Raw genomic sequence first — 18,457 nt, forward strand, 5'->3', positions numbered from 1 at the left:
CGGCCCTGTACACTGTCATGTCCTCGCCTCGGATGAGTCCAACCACTGTGGTGTCATCCGCATATTTAATAATGTGGTTGGTTGGATGAGTTGGAGAGCAGTCATAAGTGTACAGGGCGTACAGAAGAGGGCTCAGAACGCAGCCTTGAGGGGAACCAGTGCTGAGTATGAGTGCAGTGGAGTGGTGGGGGCCGAGTCTCACAGACTGTGGGCGACTTGACAGGAAGTTTCTAATCCAATTGCAGGTGGGGAGGGGGATCTGTAGTTCCAGCAGTTTGGTGATGAGAATGTGTGGAATTATGGTGTTAAATGCTGAGCTGTAGTCCACGAAGAGCATCCTCACATAGCTCTTCTTGTTCTCCAGGTGGCTCAGCGCTGTATGGCGTGTGAGGGCGATGGCGTCCTCTGTAGAACGGTTTGCTCTGTAGGCAAACTGGTGGGATCGAGGGAGGGAGGGAGACAGTCTCTGATGTGCTGGGAAACTGATCGCTCCAAGCACTTCATGATTACAGACGTCAGAGCGATAGGTCTGTAATCATTCAGGCTGTCTATGGCAGTTTTTTTGGGGATGGGGACGATGATAGAGGCCTTCAGACATGTGGGGACGGTGGCATGTGTCAGGGAGAGGTTGAAGATTTTGGTGAGGATCCCTGCCAGTAGGTCTGCACATGCTTTAATCACCGCCCCTGGGATACCGTCAGGACCAGCAGCTTTCCTGGGGTTCACTGCTCTTAAGTTTTTTCTCACCTCGTGCTCCTGGAGAGAGAGAGGTGGGGTGCTGGAACCAGGGGGAGGCAGTGACTGCAGGTGTGTGGTGGTGGTCTCAAACCGGGCAAAGAAGCTGTTTAGCTCCTCTGCCAGTGTGCTGCTGCTGTTGGAGGATGTGGGAGGGGGGTTGCCTTAGTAGTTGGTTAGGGCCTGGATGCCCCTCCACATCTGACGCGGGTTATTGTCCGTCAGGTATCCTTCTATGTTGTTCTTGTAGGAGACCTTGGCCTGTTTGATGCCCCTCCTCAGGTCAGCTCTGGCAGTGCTGTAGAGAGCTCTGTCTCCCGTCCTGAAGGCCGAGTTACAAGCTCTGATCAGGGTCTGGACTTCCTTTGTCATCCAGGGCTTTCTGTTCGGAAAGATCCGGATGCGTCTATCCTCGGTGACGTTATCTACACAGCACCTGATGAAGAAGAGGACAGACTCGGTGTGTGTGTCCAGGTCCTGATCTTCGAAAATGCTCCAGTCTGTGCAGGCAAAGCAGTCTTGCAGCTGGTTGAGAGCATTTTCAGGCCAGGCTTTGATGGTCTGGGTGGCTGGTTTTGTTTGCTTTCTGAGGGGGTAGTAGGCAGGGAAGAGGAGCAGAGAGAGGTGGTCTGATTGTCCGAGGTGGGGGAGGGGGGTCACTCTGTAGGCATGCTTGATGTTAGAATAAGCATGATCAAGTGTGTTTTCTCCCCTGGTTGCACACTTGATGTGCTGGTGAAATTTTGGGAGAACAGTCTTGAGGCATGCTTTGTTAAAGTCCCCAGCAAAGATGTGCACGCCATCCGAATGAGCCCTCTGTTGTTTACATACCATGAGCTCAAGCTGGCCGAGTGCTGTGCTAACGTTAGCATGGGGAGGGATGTAAACAACGGTTACTATGGCAACCGTTATCTCCCGTGGCAGGTAGAAGGGTCTGCACTGAACAGACATCTAAGTCCGGTGAGCAGTGGGTGTCTATCACTCTGCTGTCCAAGCAGCGGTGAAAGGTGCGTCCTGCAAGCTCCACGGTAGCATTGGGGATATGCGGGCGCAGCCAGGATACGCTAACAATCAAAAGACAACAGTCACGGATCTGGCGGTTGTAGGCGATCTGTGACTGCAGCTTATCTATCTTTTCGCAAGGGATCTTGCATTTGTGAGGAAGATAGATGGTAGCGGAGGTCTGTGTGGTTGGTTCCTAAGCTGATTTAGTAGTCCTGCCTGGCATCCTCGTTTCTGCCTCCTCTCCCTGCGCCGCCTCCAGTGCTTGCTGGACCCGATAACAATCCATGGGGTGCCCGGCGGTCTCGCTATCTCCGGTGGGATGCTGTGGGTCCATGCGAATGCACCTGTGATTTCTATTTTTGCCTGAAAGCCAATTCTTATCAGGTTTTGGCGACTGTAGATGGGCCGCTGTGGCATGTGTTTGCCAGAAGAACAAAAAAATGACATATAAAACACAAAAAAGATGCAAAATAACAGGGAGCTCTAAGCCGCTGCGTCTGGACGTGCCGCCGTTGTCATAATAAAAAGACCGAGAAGTGGCCTTGTATGGGGATGGGAGAAATCCATCCAAATTAGCTTTGGTTAAACGGGCGTGGGAGGAAATTGCCACAATTGTTTCTAAGGCTGCCATCCCCAGAACATCGCTCTGGGCCTCGGGAGCAGTACGCACGGGCCGAGCAGTGCGCAACGGCCAGCTGATGACGGAGCAGCGCAAACACCAAGGTGCAGAGGATCCAGACCCACTACACGCCGTGGCAGCATTGTCAGACCGGACCGCACTGTCCGGGATGCGGCAAGGTATTAATGCCCGTCTTGACCGGGTGGCGATGTTGCTGCGGCCTCTCAGACGCATCGCCTCAAGTCTCCAAACGCACCACCTGCTCCTGTTGGCCCCCTTCCTCCTCCTCCCCCAACTCCATCTCCGTCCACCCACTCCACTAGGAGCACATCGCGCAGTGCCACTCCCGGACCCTCACGGCTACGGTGGGCGCGTCGCATATCAGAGGGAAAAAGAATTAGTTATTCTGTTTAAATCTTTTCAACTTTTTTTTGTATGGTTTGCAAAAACGGGAACTGCTTCCTTGTAGATGAGAGAAGCAAAGTGTATGCAAGTTGAGCACACGCTAAAATAGCATCTGAATAAGCGCCACTGACTTTAGACTAGGTTTTTCCTGGTCTGTTGCGAAAGTGTTTTCTGAAACGGCAAAATAGCACCAGTGAACGTTTGCGCCGGAACATGCCTCCTCTTTTCGCTGAACCGCCCCAGGAGCGCAAAGTCATTCCCTTATTTAAGGACGTGCGTCTGTGGAGGGAAAATTCCAATGTGCGCCAAATACAAAATAGGAATTATACAAGCACCAGTGTACAAAGTCAATTGCGCTTAGTGCAAGATAGAGCCCAATGTTTTTGAATACCTGATGTACTTTGATATCCTTTGTGCAATTTTTTTTATTCACAAACAAAAATTCACAAAATCACTACCTAAATTTGCTCCTTTTTTCCTGGAACTGAGCTCTTTGCTTAAATCTCTGATTTTGTTCAATAACAAAAAAAGGAATACCTTACTGAGTCATTATGAGAAGTTTTCCCCTGAAGCCCCTGTTTTAACTATCTATTTATTATTTTTTCCTTTTCTTTGTATTATCATTATTATTATTATTATTTAATTTGTACTTTATCTTTGATTTATTTATTATTTATGTCACCAATGTGCTGATTATTATTGTATACCTTGTAGTTTTGCACATTTAAATTGTTCAATAAAATTGTTCAATAAAGAAACTTTTTCTACTGATCGGGTATCGTTTTTTATCACATCACAGCACAATTTGTAGCAGAAGGCAGACACGCACGTAATGTTACTCTGGCAAACTTGATAAAATGTCTGCAGTGTGGAAATCTCTCTATGAAAGCAAGGAATCTCTGTCTGTCTGTCTATGTGTGTGTGTGTGTGTGTGTACCTCAAATATCTCTGCAGATCAGGATCAGACTGACCTGAGATTTTCAACATGGCTGCTGCATGGTTTAAGGGTGTGCAACATTGCATTTGTTTGGACAACAATGATACCGTTAATAAATTATTTCATAAATGATTTACCAATTCCACTAGCACTGTCAATTGTAGCCACCACAGACACTAGCAAACCAGAGCCAATCACAGCAGAGCCCATCCCAAAGCCCCATATCCCCCCATATCACGTGACCAGTTTAAGGTGACGTAGCAGCAAGACGCAGCCTCCGTGAGTCTCGTAATACATAATATGATAATATCATGTTAATATTCCTACGCCTCTTAGATCACTCCTGTTCCTTACTCATGCATCGTTTGTTGCCATCCGCCATGAAAGGAAAAAGACAAGAAGAAGATGCAGTAACCTGCAAGCTACTACCACAGTGCATGGCTCCTGCAGAGAATGGTGTTAGTGGAGATGACAGATGAGAGCAAGACACTCTACCATCTGCAGTGTGTGTAGATATCACAATAATATTGTTACTGTGAATTATTTTGGCCATGATAATTGTTTAGCGAAAACCCAAAAAGTTTGGGTAGTCGGAGTAGTCAGATGGGCGAAGAGAATATCCACATGCTGTGTGTCATAATGGCACAGTGACACAAAGAGAAACAGAGGAGTATATTTACCTGTAAGGCCAGCTGCTGGTATCTGTGTTTGAGCTGATGGACTGAGTCTGAGGAGCTGGCTCCCAGGACAGCATACAGGTCCTTCTCTGCTGCTTCCGACATCCCTGCCACAGCAGAACACTGACATCAGACTAACGCCTTAATCACACAAACCTCTACTGTAGAAATAAAGCTCTTCCCACTGGCCGTTTAGTCATTCCATTCTAACTCACCTAGGGCCTCTTTTTTCAGAGAAGTGTGACATAGTGAAATAATATGCAGATTAAGATTGAATTTGTGTCCTGGCTGGCAGAACAGGATAAAATCATCCAGTATGCAACAAATCAAACTGTTAAAAGCTGTAACTTGTAGATGTCTTGAACCCAAAGAAAAACAGACTCAATAGGTATCACACATATAGAAAACCTTAAGTCAACAAAGTTCAAATATCTACACATGTCGTTTTGCCTTTAATAAATCCGCAGTCCAAGAGCGGACACTAAAACCGATGGGCGTTACTCTGTGCAGCAGCAGAGGTTCAGCACAACAGGTTACACATTTAACAACTTTTAGCATGTAGAGAGCAAACTAACAAGAAGTTGGCAGAGGATTTATTGTCTAAGAGAAACGTGCCTGTGGCCCAGGGGCTGGCAGTTAGAGACCCCTGATTTAAATGAAATTGTCCTTAGTGTCTCTTGGATGTTCAGGACAAATGTTCACTCAATCCAGTGATTGGTGAGGTTTACTATACATACAAACTCACTAAATGCTGAAATTAAGTAAAAAAAATTATGAACTTCTAAAGTATTTGGAGTACAGCTATAGGATTTATTAAAATGCCATTAATTTCTGATTTTGATTTTGGATGAGGAATGACACCTTTACATGGAAACATCAAGTTCATAGCTTACAATGTGTTTCTAAAATTCAGCACACCAGACAGATCAGATGCTGTTTTGTATTCAGCATTAGATTCAGCTGACAGGCTACTAAACGCGCTTTTATTTGGGTCACCGAATAAGTCCAGTACATCCTGAGGCGTCATAAGGAGAGTTTGTTGGTATATCAAGCATTTCATTTGTAAATCAGGAAGTCAAAGACCACAGAAAGGGTTCCTAGGTGGGGTTTATGTGTGGGCAGTAGGGATGTAACGGTTACCGGTGTCACGGTAAACCATGGTAAAATTCCCGACGGTGAAGGTTACCGTTTAAGTTTTAATTACCATGGTAACCGCCGCGGTTGATAACCACGGTGTAGAAAATTTGCAAGATACGCATGCCCTCAACTGTTCAGCGAATGCAAGGTAAGCTAACCTTAAGCTCGGGTGATGTATGTGTATGTCAAGTTTTCTCTGTCTAATTTGCCGGTGTCACTAATGTAACTAACCAGATAGTGGTACAACTTAACTAAGTTGATCCGTGATTTGGCACGTTATCTGAACCGCTTATTAACTGTAGATTTCACTTTTTAAGGTCAACCAAATAATTCCCCAAATTTTGATGCAGAGCTGCAGTGAGGAGGATTTGAGACAAACACGTACTGGGTGGACTGAGTTAGTGAACGCAAACTGACTGAGATGACTGACTTTCATCTGAGCTCCGTTCACCTGAGCAGCGTCTACCTGTGGCTCAGCAGACATCTGACCAATCAGACTGACCAAGTCCAGTGACAACAGACGAGCAGACAGACAGAGAGACAGACAGCCAATATATATATCCAGCCAGTAATATCAGAAATATATAATACTTGTGGATTATTTGTAGAATAGACTATATATAAAGAATAATATAAAATGGTGAATATAACAAGTGTCTAGATAGAAATAAGAGCCAAAATAGAGTATTCATAATTAATTTAACAATAATCCTTTTTGTTTTGATCTAAAAAATTATCCAACCTGTTTCTAACAAAAGTGATATGATCTGAATTGTGAGTTTTGTGATCTGTTGGTTGCACCCTTAGTATTGACAGTAATAATTAATAATAAAATGTTCTATTCATTTTTTTCACAGAGAGGTTCTGCTGGCCAATCCAGTGCTACTGCCAATACATCGCATTCTACTGTATTTAATGTTGATTTTGCAGTGTTTTGTTAAGGTTTTGGACTATATTGATATATAATAAATCTATTTAAATATAAATCTTGGTGAAATTATTTAAATTTATCAGTGTATCCGTGTTTTTTCAGCATTTTGAAGACATTTTAAAAATACCGCGGTATACCGATAACCGTGATAATTTTTGTCACTATTACCGCGGTGTGAAATTTTCATACCGTTACATCCCTAGTGGGCAGTTAAAATCAAACAAACCTGTTATCACAAACTGAGTATTATTAATTTACATTTATTAATCAGAGCATTTCAAATAATCACTCATAATCGTCAGGGAGAGGAGAATGGAAAGAGACAATTCTTCTCTGTCTCTCTTCTCTGATCAACGGTAAAGGTAAATTAATTATTCATTTTTTAAAACACAAGGGATTAAACATGAAGGAGTCCTTGAGTCCTACTTAATCTATTTTGGAAAACTGCATGTTGGTGATGAGTTCAGGAGTCTCACCCTGTGGAGTGAAGCTGCTCTGTAGTCTGCTGGTTAGTCAGCAGATACTGTATCTTTTGTCAGCTTGCAGCAGGGTGTACAGACTGTGGCTGGTTAGGTGTTGTCTTAGTATCTTAGTATCTTTGCGCTCTGTGCAGACATCTCACTTCAAAGATGTCACCGATGTTCTGTATCGCTCCTCTGTAAAAATTGACCAAAATATTGCCTTTCCATAGGATGTAGAGCCTTTTCTGAGCTTTTATATTTGTTCTATATATTTGATTGCTCTCTGTACACCCCTCTTACAAATTGTTGATCTCCTCCTGATATGAATACTCATCATTGTTTACAATGTGGTGGTGTCCTCCTCTTACTACACAATAGAGCTCTCCTGATGTCTGGGAGTGCAGTCATGGGTGTACAGTGTGAACAGGGTGGGCTGGGCACACAGCCCTGGGGGGCTCCAGTGTAGAGCACTAACATAGAGAAGGTGTAACTGCAAATCCAAACTCTCTGGGGTCTGCTTGTGAGGAGTCCAATATCGAGTTGCAAAGTATTGTACTTAAGCCCAGAGTGTTGGTCACACACAAACCCCTATATTAGGATACACAATATATACAGTGCTTTGCAAAAGTATTCACCCCCCTTGAACTTTTCCAAATTCTGTCATGTTTTAACTACAAATGTAAATGTATTTTATTGGGATTTTATGTTAAAGACCAACACAAAGTGGCGCATAATTGTGAAGTGGAAGGAAATTGATACATGATTATATTTTATTTTTTACAAATCAAAAACAGAAAAGTGTGGTGTGAAAAAGTATTTACCCCCGAGTCAATACTTTGTAGAACCACCTTTCACTGCAATGACAGCTGCAGGTCTGTTGGGGTAAGTCTCTACCAGCGATGCACATATAAAGACTGAAATATTTGCCCATTCTTCCTTGCAAAATAGCTCAAGCTTAGTCTGAATGGATGGAGAGTGTCTGTGAACAGCAATTTTCAAGTCTTGCCAGAGATTCTCAGTTGGATTAAGGTCTGGACTTTGACTGGGCCATTCTAACACATGAATATGCTTTGATCTAAACCATTCCATTGTAGCTCTGGCTGTATGTTTAGGCTCGTTGTCCTGCTGGAAGGTGAAACTCCCCCCCAGTCTCAAGTCTTTTGCAGACTCTAACAGGTTTTCTTCCAAGATTGTCCTGTATTTGGCTCCATCCATCTTCCTATCAACTCAGACCAGCTTCCCTGTCCCTGCTGAGGAAAAGCATCCCCACAGCATGATGCTGCCACCACTATGTTTCACGGTGGGGATGGTGTGTTCAGGGTGATCATTTTCTACCACACATAGCATTTTGCATTTAGGCCAAAAATGTCAATTTTGGTCTTATCTGACCAGAGCATCTTCCTCCACATGATTGTTGTGGCAAACTGCATGGCTTTGTTTCAACAATGGCTCTCTTCTTGCCACTCTTCTATAAAGGCCTGATTTGTGGAGTGCATGACTAATAGATTCTCCCACCTGAGCTGTGGATCTCTGCAGCTCCTCCAGAGTTATCATGGACCTCTTGGCTGCTCCTCTGATCAATGCTCTACTTGCTCAGTTTAGATGTACGGCCATGTCTCGGTAGGTTTGCAGTGCTATACTCTTTCCATTTTCAGGTGATGGATTGAACAGTGCTCTGTGAGATGTTCAAAGCTTGGAATATTTTTCATATCCTAATCATGCTTTAAACTTCTCCACAATTATCTGTGACCTGTCTGGTGTGTTCCTTGGGCTTCATGATGCTGTTTGTTCACTAATGTTCTCTAGCCAACCTCTGAGGCTTTCACAGAACAGCTGTATTTACACTGAGATAAGTTTACACACAAGCGGACTCCATTTACTAATTAGGTGACTTCTGAAGGCAACTGGTTGCACTGGATTTTATTTAAGGGTATCAGGGTAAAGGGGGTGAATACTTTTGCACACCACACTTTACTGTTTTTTATTTGGAAAAAAAAAATTAAATCCATGTATAATTTTCACTCACTTCACAGTTATGCACCACTTGGTGTTGGTCTATCACATAAAATCCCAATAAAATACATTTACATTTGTGTTTAAAACGTAACAAAATGCGGAGAAGTTCAAGGGGGGTGAATACTTTCGCAAGGCACTGTACCTCAATATCTTGGCCCTCAAAGGACAGGACTGGGTATAACAATATTTTGAACAAATACCTTGATACTGCAATAATATTGTAAGGATGAGATCTATCTATCTATCTATCTATCTATCTATCTATCTATCTATCTATCTATCTAGCCTAGCCTTTTCAAGCACAAGGTCTTCATCATACCCATTGTGACATGGCTCAGCATGCAAACGGGGCTAACACTGTTTGTGCAGATGTCTGAGGTCAAACTTACCAAAGTGACATAGGCAGTAAGCTTCTCAATGGTGCAGTAAATGACCGCTTGCAATTTAGGTAAGACCTAAAATTACATCAGAAAAATACCTCTGACTGGTGATCGTGTAGGGATGGGCGATTAATTGAATTTCACTTTCAATTTCGATTTTGGCTTCCCTCATCATGAAAACAAGATAATCATAATAAAACGATCATTCTGCCTCACGCCGTGTCTTGTGAGGTAAATGCAGCGAACCCTTCCATCTCCACCTGTGCACTCCGCTCCGCCCCCGCCCGAAAATGTTTCGCTTTCAGCCACGCCGGTGCATATTGCCAGTGCGGCAGAAGATGGCAGAAAGGCAGCCTTTGGTCGGGAAGAAAGGTAAAGCGAATTCTGTGTTGTGGAAACACTTCGGTTTCGAGTAGTCTGACTAGGAACAAACGAAGATATTGTGCAAGGTATGTCACGTGACTGTGTCTGCACCTCAAGGGAACAAGACCAATTTATTTAATCATTTAAAGTCATAACTGAAAAATGAAAAGCTCCTCAACTCCTGCCACCGCCACACAGTCCTCAATTAAGGACACACTATGTGTGTTACCATCACGTCACCATTTCAGCAGAATTGTGCTGCCTGCCCTTTATGACGAATGTCGCAGAAAAGTTGCAAGAGAAGTGTCAACAGCATTATATTTTGCCACCACAACGGACCTATGGTCGAGCCGCACCCGGATAGTGTTAATTTTTTATTTTTACATATTATTTAATTCAGTTTATTGATATATTTTTCTCTTATTTATTTGCATTTTTCAGTTTTTCAGTTCAAACTTATCGTGTTTAAAAGAAATACCAGAGTTCAAAGTTCTATAAGTGCTTGTTCTCAAATCAATGAATAATCGTCTTTAATAATCGTGATTACAATATCAATCAAAATAATCGTGATTATGATTTTTGCCATAATCGAGCAGCCTAGGATCGTGCCACGTGGCTCAATGTAGTCCACCAAAATGCTGAATCGAACATTTTCAACGAAGAACCAAGACCGGTTGTACAGAAGAATAGCCTATACTCCGTCAGTTTCTGAGGGATGCCTTTAATGCCTTGGATAGTCAAGGTTATATTTTCTGGCTTCATCTAAGGACTCCAGAAGAAGCTGCTGATGAGTTTTTGTCCCAGCAGGTACCTGTTGTTTCTCCTTGTCTTTCTTCATTGTCAAAAATGTGTTGTAATGGTGGGGATGACGGCTCTTCAGATGGACAATAAAATGTTTAGTGGTGGGAACGCATTCTGGCTCTCCCTCGCACAACCAATGCTGAGCAATCACTGCAAATATAATTTTTAACATCATCAATGTTCGATTGATTTAAAAGCCAATTTTTGACACCAATGACTATACCATCCTTTTAATTCTACACACATTTCAAAACCAGAGAATGACACTCAAAAATCACTTAATTTAGGAGTTGGTTCAGGAGCTTTATAATGTAAATACAATCATTAAACAATGACATTACACTGCAATATAACAAACGACAATTTCCGGACTTGGAAGTTCTTCAGCAAAGCTACGATGAATTTGGATCCTCTGTTTTCTTATCTCATTAAAATACTAATCTGTCCATCAGTAGTGGATAACAACAGATTCGGTAAAACTGTCTCATGTCAACGAGCTGTGAGGACAGACAAGCATGGAGACGTCTGAGTGGTCCTGACGCAGACCTCCCGGTTCAGTCTGCCCCCCCACCCCCCCACAGTCCTGTGGTATGATCACCTGTCCCACCACAGAGTGCAGAGGAACCCAGCCAGCTCAATTAAGTCTGTGGAAACTGTCCGCGTAGATCGCAGTGACGTTATTTAGCGCCGTGCAGTGATGGCAGCGCGCGGAGACAAACGAGCGTCTCGTGTGTCCGGTGTGAGCTCATTGTGCCGCTAACTGAGCACAGAGCAGTCTGTGCCCGTGCTGTTGCTGTCAATGTGTGTGCTCGGAGTGTAAAGATGTGAACAAACCTTCAAAATCATGCTATCATCTGGGAGCGGACATGGTGTTCAGCGATGTTATGAGTCCCCCTGGAAACAGCCTGTGCGCTTGGTCCGCCTACAGAGTTCCGCTGATGAGAACGAAGACTTCCGGTCTTTTTTCTTTCTTCTTTTTAGAATAACTGTGACGAACAAAATGCAAATATGAGTCCTGTACGATGTTTATGTACCACCTGTACATACTGTTTTTTATTATGCATTGACAGTCCATTTTTACCACGTTCTTATGATGTAATAGTAGCCTACATCTATCTATCTATCTATCTATCTATCACACTAAAATATAGGGCCCTTAAAAAGAAAGACCTGGCTTTGTTGTTTTCCAAAGACCTTTCAATTATTTTCAATGTATTATTTATACCACTCCAAGACACCCTGTTTTATAAGATATGACCTGAGTTCTTCTGTTTGGATTATACTAAAGAATGAATACAACTAGACAGATATCATGTAACCGTGTGAAATGATCTTTATGAAGTCCATGATCATCGTGTTTAATACTGATGCCAAGACCACATGCAGGGAAGTCTGTCCTGACAATTCTTAGCAGGAGTGATCTGTTAATTGAAATGGGAACAGAAGAGAAGAGGTGACACAATAACACCTTTATGATCTGATTTCCTGTTTCTCACCCACTTAAGGCTCTTTAACGAGACCACAGTGGGAGGGAGGGGAGAGGAGATATAGGGGGGTCTGACATTGCTGGGCAGTTAATTATAGCTTAATTTTGGGTGAATTAAAGGCACAATTAGTCTGGTGACAAAATATTCACCGTCAGAGTGGGGGCCATAGTTACCACTTAATTAACTACAGTCTCATGCAGTTCAATACAACTGCCCTGAAATAAACTTATTCTTTGAGAAACTTTTTGCTTTTTTTTTTTTTTTTCCAGATTGAAGCAAAAAGTGCTGTACCTGCTGAAAAGATATTTACTCCAGGTGCAGCAACAATAAGGATAGAAGAATCATTAAGGATGACAACCGGCCGGATAACAACGTTTCCTCCCTGCTGCGTTCAGGAAGACAGTACCGGATACACCAGGCCAGCACAGACCCTCTACACCCTGTACACCAGGGGTGCCCACACTTTTTTGCTTGCAAGATACTTTTAAAATGACCAGGTCAAAATGATCTACCTACATAAAAAATAATAAACATCCATTTATTCATAGAAACACTGAGTATACTTTATATACCACAATGCATAACTGATATTGAGAGAGTAATGTAACTCTTGGTATTGCACATACAAATTGAAAGCAGTAATGCACATAGGTGACAAACAGCCATCAATATTGCACACAATTTACACACCGTTTTTGAATGACTGAAAAAACAAACTCTCCCAGCCTGCGTTTTTTTTATGGGCAGTCATGTTAATAGCTCCTCTTTTGCAGTCGTATCTGTAAACACCATCCAAATAAAAATGCACAACTGGGCTGTATTGCTGGTGTCTTTAGACTCGTCTAATTTACAGTGAGAAACACTTGCAGTCTGCAATGTCTCTCCAAAGCTGCTGTGTCAAATCCTCAGTCATTACTTCACAGCACTGTTTAACTTGCAAATGCATGGTGACCTGTGACACATGACGCATGACATGTACAAGAAGAGATTTCAGATTGGTCGCCCTGTACGTCAGTTAGGTGGCATAGATTCGACTTGGCTTTTTGCAGATTCATGCGCTATACCCACGCTACCTTGTGATCTACCGGTCGATCGTGATCGACTATTGGGCACCCCTGCTGTACACTGTGCTTAGTTCACAACAGCATAGCCTTTACAGTATAGTGAGTCAGATAAATAACGTTTGAAAAATTTATCAAGTCTGTAACTTTGTTTGGTTATATTTGCTAAAATCGTCATTATGATCTGACAGTACAATAAGATATGGGTCAGCTGTGTATAAATCCACTGTTTGTGGCTCCACCCCAGTTGCCCTAATTTGATTTGCAGGAATCCACCACTTCGGGTTAGGGTTAGGGGAGTGTCTGAGAAGAGTCAATAATTCTCGTGCATACACTGCTGGCCTCCCTCACGCAGCACGTACTGGGCAGTGCCCCTTCCAGCGCAGGCCTGCTCTTACCTGGTCAGATATGTTCAAACCCAAACTGTAAGCAATGACATGCAAATCGGATGATATTTCTCTGAATTTGATAAAGTATTGATGAAGGATTGAAATGGAGGGCATCACCACGGCCAGCAGGTATGACGTAGGCGAAAGCTTTTGATAACTTTTTATCTTAAAGGTCTGAGGATGATACTGACTGAATGTGAAGACAGTGGTGTTAAATCTGTAGGAGAAGGTCGTTAAAATATGAGACATGAACAAGTTTAAAAAATGTGGATGACTTTCTGTTGGACTGAGGGTATGGGTCCAAGAGGGTTTTTTGTGCGTCTGCTCATGAAAATATGCACACCGAACATCATTCATGTATGTGCATGTAGGAGTCGGGGCATTACAATAGGGGCGCTCTGGAGTCCCCAGGCCACACCCACACCCAATGACATTGAATTATCACATTTTTAGCTAGATTTGATGTATATTCCAAATTTAGTGACTTTTGGGGTATGTTCAGGCATCCAAATCTGTGATTAAAGTGCATAATAAGAAGAAGAAAGAATTCCTACAGATACAATAGGTCCTCGCAGGTTAAAACCTGCTCTGGCCTTAATTAAAGCTGCAAGCAGCGATGAACTGGCCCTCGCAGTCCACACACGTTGGGGCATGCTGCTGTCAGGTTGTGTTCAAGCAACACCTTCCATTGAGGAAGTTGTTCCTTTATAATTTGGTGGCCTGCTCCCGCTGGTATTAAATAATGTACACTGAAGTCAGAAGAACTCCCTGCAATCTACATAAAGAACAAATAATGAGAGGAGTACACTGTGTGACCCTACAGCAGGGACGTGCACATGATTATAAACGGGCATGGGCTCAAGGGGCAGTACGTGCATGCACCAAAACAGGCCTCAATAACACAATATGTTGATTAATTAATTCAAAATTAATAAACAAAGTACTTCTAGAAAGATAACTTCTTAGCTGTGTATCCTGTGTAGCTGTGAGTGAAATGCAATTGCCATTTCTTTTGTGTCAACAAATTATTTTCAACACAATTTTATTCACATTATCATAATACTGAGGTTTGAAAGACGTGCAATTCAGCTGCAATTCTTAAAAAGCAATAAAACACTGGTTTATTATCAGGCTATTTATTGGAGGGCAAGTGCAAACTAGAAATACAGGCAACATATCTAAAATGTGACAAAACCAAGAAATGACTACTGTGAATGTTAGTAGGAACAGCAATGTTTACAACAGCAAAGTCACAATTAGCTCAATATCTGGAAGAGGCTGAAGATTTGTGGCAGATAAACAGCTGAGACAGACTAGCTGTCATATTAGATTATTCTTAACCAGTGTTGGGAATAACGGCGTTAGAATAAACAGCGTTACTAATGGCGTTACTATTTTCAGTAATGGGTAATCTAACGAATCACTATTTCCATCGTTACAACGCCGTTACCATTACCGACTATTAAATGTAGCGCGTTACAAACTGAAGCTGCTCATTGAAGCTGTTGTAATCCGTCTCGGCTCTCAGCCACCAAAGCTGCAGAGTGTTTTTTTTTTTTTTTCGTCCGGTGAGGGAGGAGGGAGGGGCGAGACAACTGCATAAGTGATGATGATTGGCTCTCTAATGTTGAGTGAGAGTTCTTAAGCCAATCAGTAGCAATGTTCGGTTTACACACAAACCACACACGCACACAGCAGCCTCACACACGCAAACTAGCAGAGGTGAACTGCAGCAATGGCGAGTCCGGAAGGAAAGTTAGCGTTTTCAAAGTGGAAGTACAGACACTACTTTAATCTCCTTTGTCCATGTCCGTTGTAAGCAACTCTAGTCTAATGAAGCATCTCTCAATGGCACACACTTCTACAAAACTAGTGGCCAAAAACTCTGTTGCTGACGCTGTTGATGATGACAGCAGGCCAGGTGTGGCTAACGCTCCGCTAACAGCTTCACAAAAACTTGTTACACAGACTGAACTGAATGCAATGATAGACAGGTATGTTGTTGAGAACTTGCTCCTGTTATCAACAGTTGACTCAGACTCTTTCAGAGCACTCACTGGCAAAATATCAGGGAGAACAGGAGCCGGTCCGCCATGCAGAAATAAATGTTCTATATGTAGATGCCGAGTACGCTAAAATGACTGCCAAGCTCATATAATATCCAACGCAATAGTTACTTTTCTTGGTAACTAATTACTTTTATAGTGGAGTAATTCCGTTTCTAACTCAGTTACTTTTTGGGAGAAGTAACTAGTAACTATAACCAGAGACATTCTACTATTGTAGAGACAGATCACTCTGATCATTTTGAATGGGGAAATCTGCGACGCCAAAGATGGCGCATATCCCGCCCCTTTCACCAACAGCCAATCACCTGCGTTTTCACAGCTGAACCGGGAAAATTATAGCCCAAATATGTTGTTTCACCAGCGCATGCGCACAAGTAGTTTTTACGACAGCGAGAACGTCTCTGGTAGAGTCATTAACGGCATGGGAGTAGTGTCTGAAAGTCCGTTTTTCTTTCTGCCGTTGAGCTCACTATATAGTGCACTATGTTGGACTCACTATGTAGTGACTACGGAGTAGGGAATGAGTGGGTGATTTTGGACACAGACCCAGAGCACAGCAGCCGGCACAGATTCAGCCGTACGATAGACGTCGGTGTCATAAATCCGCGCGCATGCGCAGTGGAGTTCTCCCTGTAGGAAAAGCACGTTTTAAACATCATTTCTACGGTAAAGCCGATGTTTTTTGGTTTTTATGTGTATCTTATTTCACTGGCGAGCATGTCTGTATGTTTTTTCTGTCCTGCTATCAAGTTAAAGGGTGGATTTGACCAGGCCTCCATTCATTTAGATAGGGGTCTGGTCTCTTTGGGCTTTTCGAGGCATGGCCAAGATGGCCGCCGAGTGGCATGACTTGCCTAGAAGGACTTTGCTATAACTAATCACTTTTTAAAAGTAACGTGCCCAACACTGTTCTTAACTCTCATTAACAAGCAGTTAGCTTAACAAGTTCAAATGGACACTCTTCTGAAATATGACTCATATTTAAGCACGTTAAGTGGAATAATAAGTGGAAGGCGACTTGTTAGCCCCCACAAGGAAGTTATGTTAATGGTTCTATAAATCACAAAGGTTCAAGTTGCTCCACTGTCACGTGTCATTTACGTGCGTGGTGGAGTTCTGATGAGGCAGCGGCTTCTCTCTTTTGCTCTTTTTCTTCAAAATAAGAGCTTTACATTGCACCCCATTGGAGTTTAGAAGTGGGTTCTTAGCGGGGATACAGAGGTTTGTATCCATTAGCAAGGCAGCACTGCCCTCTGGTGGAGAAAAGCCTGTCCACTCAAAAGTGAATGCATTCCAACTGTTCTTTCGTCATTTAGCCATAAAAGTGCCATCGATTGGCCGATATGCACCGAATTTTGCACAAAGCCTCATCAAGCCATTGAACACAGTTTGCAAATGTGTTGTCATAATCGCACTGTATGATATGCCAGACTGTCTGTTTTGAACACAATGTGCTTGTTGTTTTATATTTTGGGCGGTTTTTGGACTATGAAAATTGTTTTGACAACTTTTTGTCAAGAGGCTCCACAGATGCTTCATGCAAAATTTGGTGCAAATTGGTCAAATCGCCTAGGAGGAGTTCCAAATAGTAAGTTTTTCATTTGTCCCAATTTAGCAAATGGAAATCAACCACAAAAGTTGGCGTGGCCTACATCACACAATTCAGCTCAGTTTAGGGAACATGTATGTATAAGGTTTAAAACTTATGCGACATAGTATGTGGAGTTATTTGCCAAAAACGCTTTTGTGTTGATAATATCTATTTTGTTATAATCTTATGGTGTTGGCACAGTACCAAATATTAAATTAGAATTCCACCTTAGCACAACCTAGTGGCAGATTGGTATCCCCTTCATCAGCTATCCTCAGGAGGGCATTGGCAATAATTGTTCCAAGTTTCAAACGTTAGTTTCATGGCAGACAAAAAGTGTCGATCCCTGAGTGCGACCTAACAGGCACGCTTGAGGAGCGGTTCACCATTACTCTCCTGTCTGTCAGGTCGCACTCGGGGATCGGCACTTTTTGCCTGCCATGACGGCGACGGTGCCAAAAACCTTCTTTTTCATAAACTCTGTGTACACAAACAATGTTCTCAATGCTCGTGTTCATGAGTAGAGACCCTGGTGATGCTACGAGCAAAGTTTCATGTTGTGTCGAGCCTTCTTAGTGTTCTAAAAATAGCGATTTTGATGCTAGCGTGTCATGCCCCTAGCTCTCCCGTTCAAAATTAACATGCCCAAAACCGAAACTACGGTGAAACTTTAAAGTGCCTCTTTCGTCGTAATTATGCTTTTACACGAAGGTTTGACTCATATTCAATCCCAAATAAAGCCTCGATTGCTTTTTGGCGAGAGTTTCGCTTTAAGCCATTATCTTACCTTCGTGGTAGCACTAAGAGGTCTACACATGGTCTGTTCAGCATTCACCTAGCAGCTAGCTCACTTCTGATGAAAGTGGCCACCCCCAGGACCACAACGTGAAACATGATCATGTTAAGACTAGGAATATAACTAGACTATTTAAGTTCAAACCATATGCATATTATCAAAACTATTACAGAATCAAAACTAATTTACGCTTGTATGCTTAAGTCTATAGGTAAGTGCAGAGCTATTAAGATTTTTCTCTGTGGCTCTGGGTTAGTACACAGAGTAAGAGTAACGTTAGCTGTAACTCAACCCAAGTAACTTAAGCAATTAACTATTACAACAAAACACTTGTAACTGTCATGTCTGTAGATCTGTTTGTTGTTCTTGTCTGGTGTTGTCTTGTGGTTTCTTGTATTTGATTTCCATGCCTTTGTTTCTTGTCTTGTGTCTTGTTCTTCCATGCCCTCATGTGTCCTTTAAGTTCTCCTGTGTATTTTCCTATGTTCCCTCTGGCTCCCTCTGTCTATTGCTTTGTTCCCTTCATGTTCCCATGTGCTCCTCCCCTTTGTTATCTCACCTGTTGGTCCACCTCACCTGTTCCTCGTCTTGTCATCA

The 18,457-nt window shown here is 42.7% G+C and overlaps 1 protein-coding gene across 3 annotated transcripts in view; it reads right to left on the bottom strand.

Annotated features, from left to right (window-relative positions):
- Positions 1-11,411, bottom strand: part of dnajc24 (DnaJ (Hsp40) homolog, subfamily C, member 24) — a 34,058-nt gene extending 22,647 nt beyond the window's left edge. For all 3 annotated transcript variants that reach the window (XM_030426314.1, XM_030426316.1, XM_030426315.1), the window contains exons 1-2: positions 11,302-11,411; positions 4,382-4,485 (exon numbers count right to left, since the gene is read on the bottom strand). In XM_030426314.1, the coding sequence (XP_030282174.1) occupies positions 4,382-4,483 (102 nt within the window). In that variant the 5' untranslated portion in view covers positions 4,484-4,485; positions 11,302-11,411. The remainder of the gene's footprint in view (positions 1-4,381; positions 4,486-11,301) is intronic.
- Between the last annotated feature and the right edge of the window lie 7,046 nt (positions 11,412-18,457).

Source organism: Sparus aurata, chromosome 8 (genome assembly GCF_900880675.1).
Source record: "Sparus aurata chromosome 8, fSpaAur1.1, whole genome shotgun sequence".
NCBI classification, from domain to species: domain Eukaryota; kingdom Metazoa; phylum Chordata; class Actinopteri; order Spariformes; family Sparidae; genus Sparus; species Sparus aurata.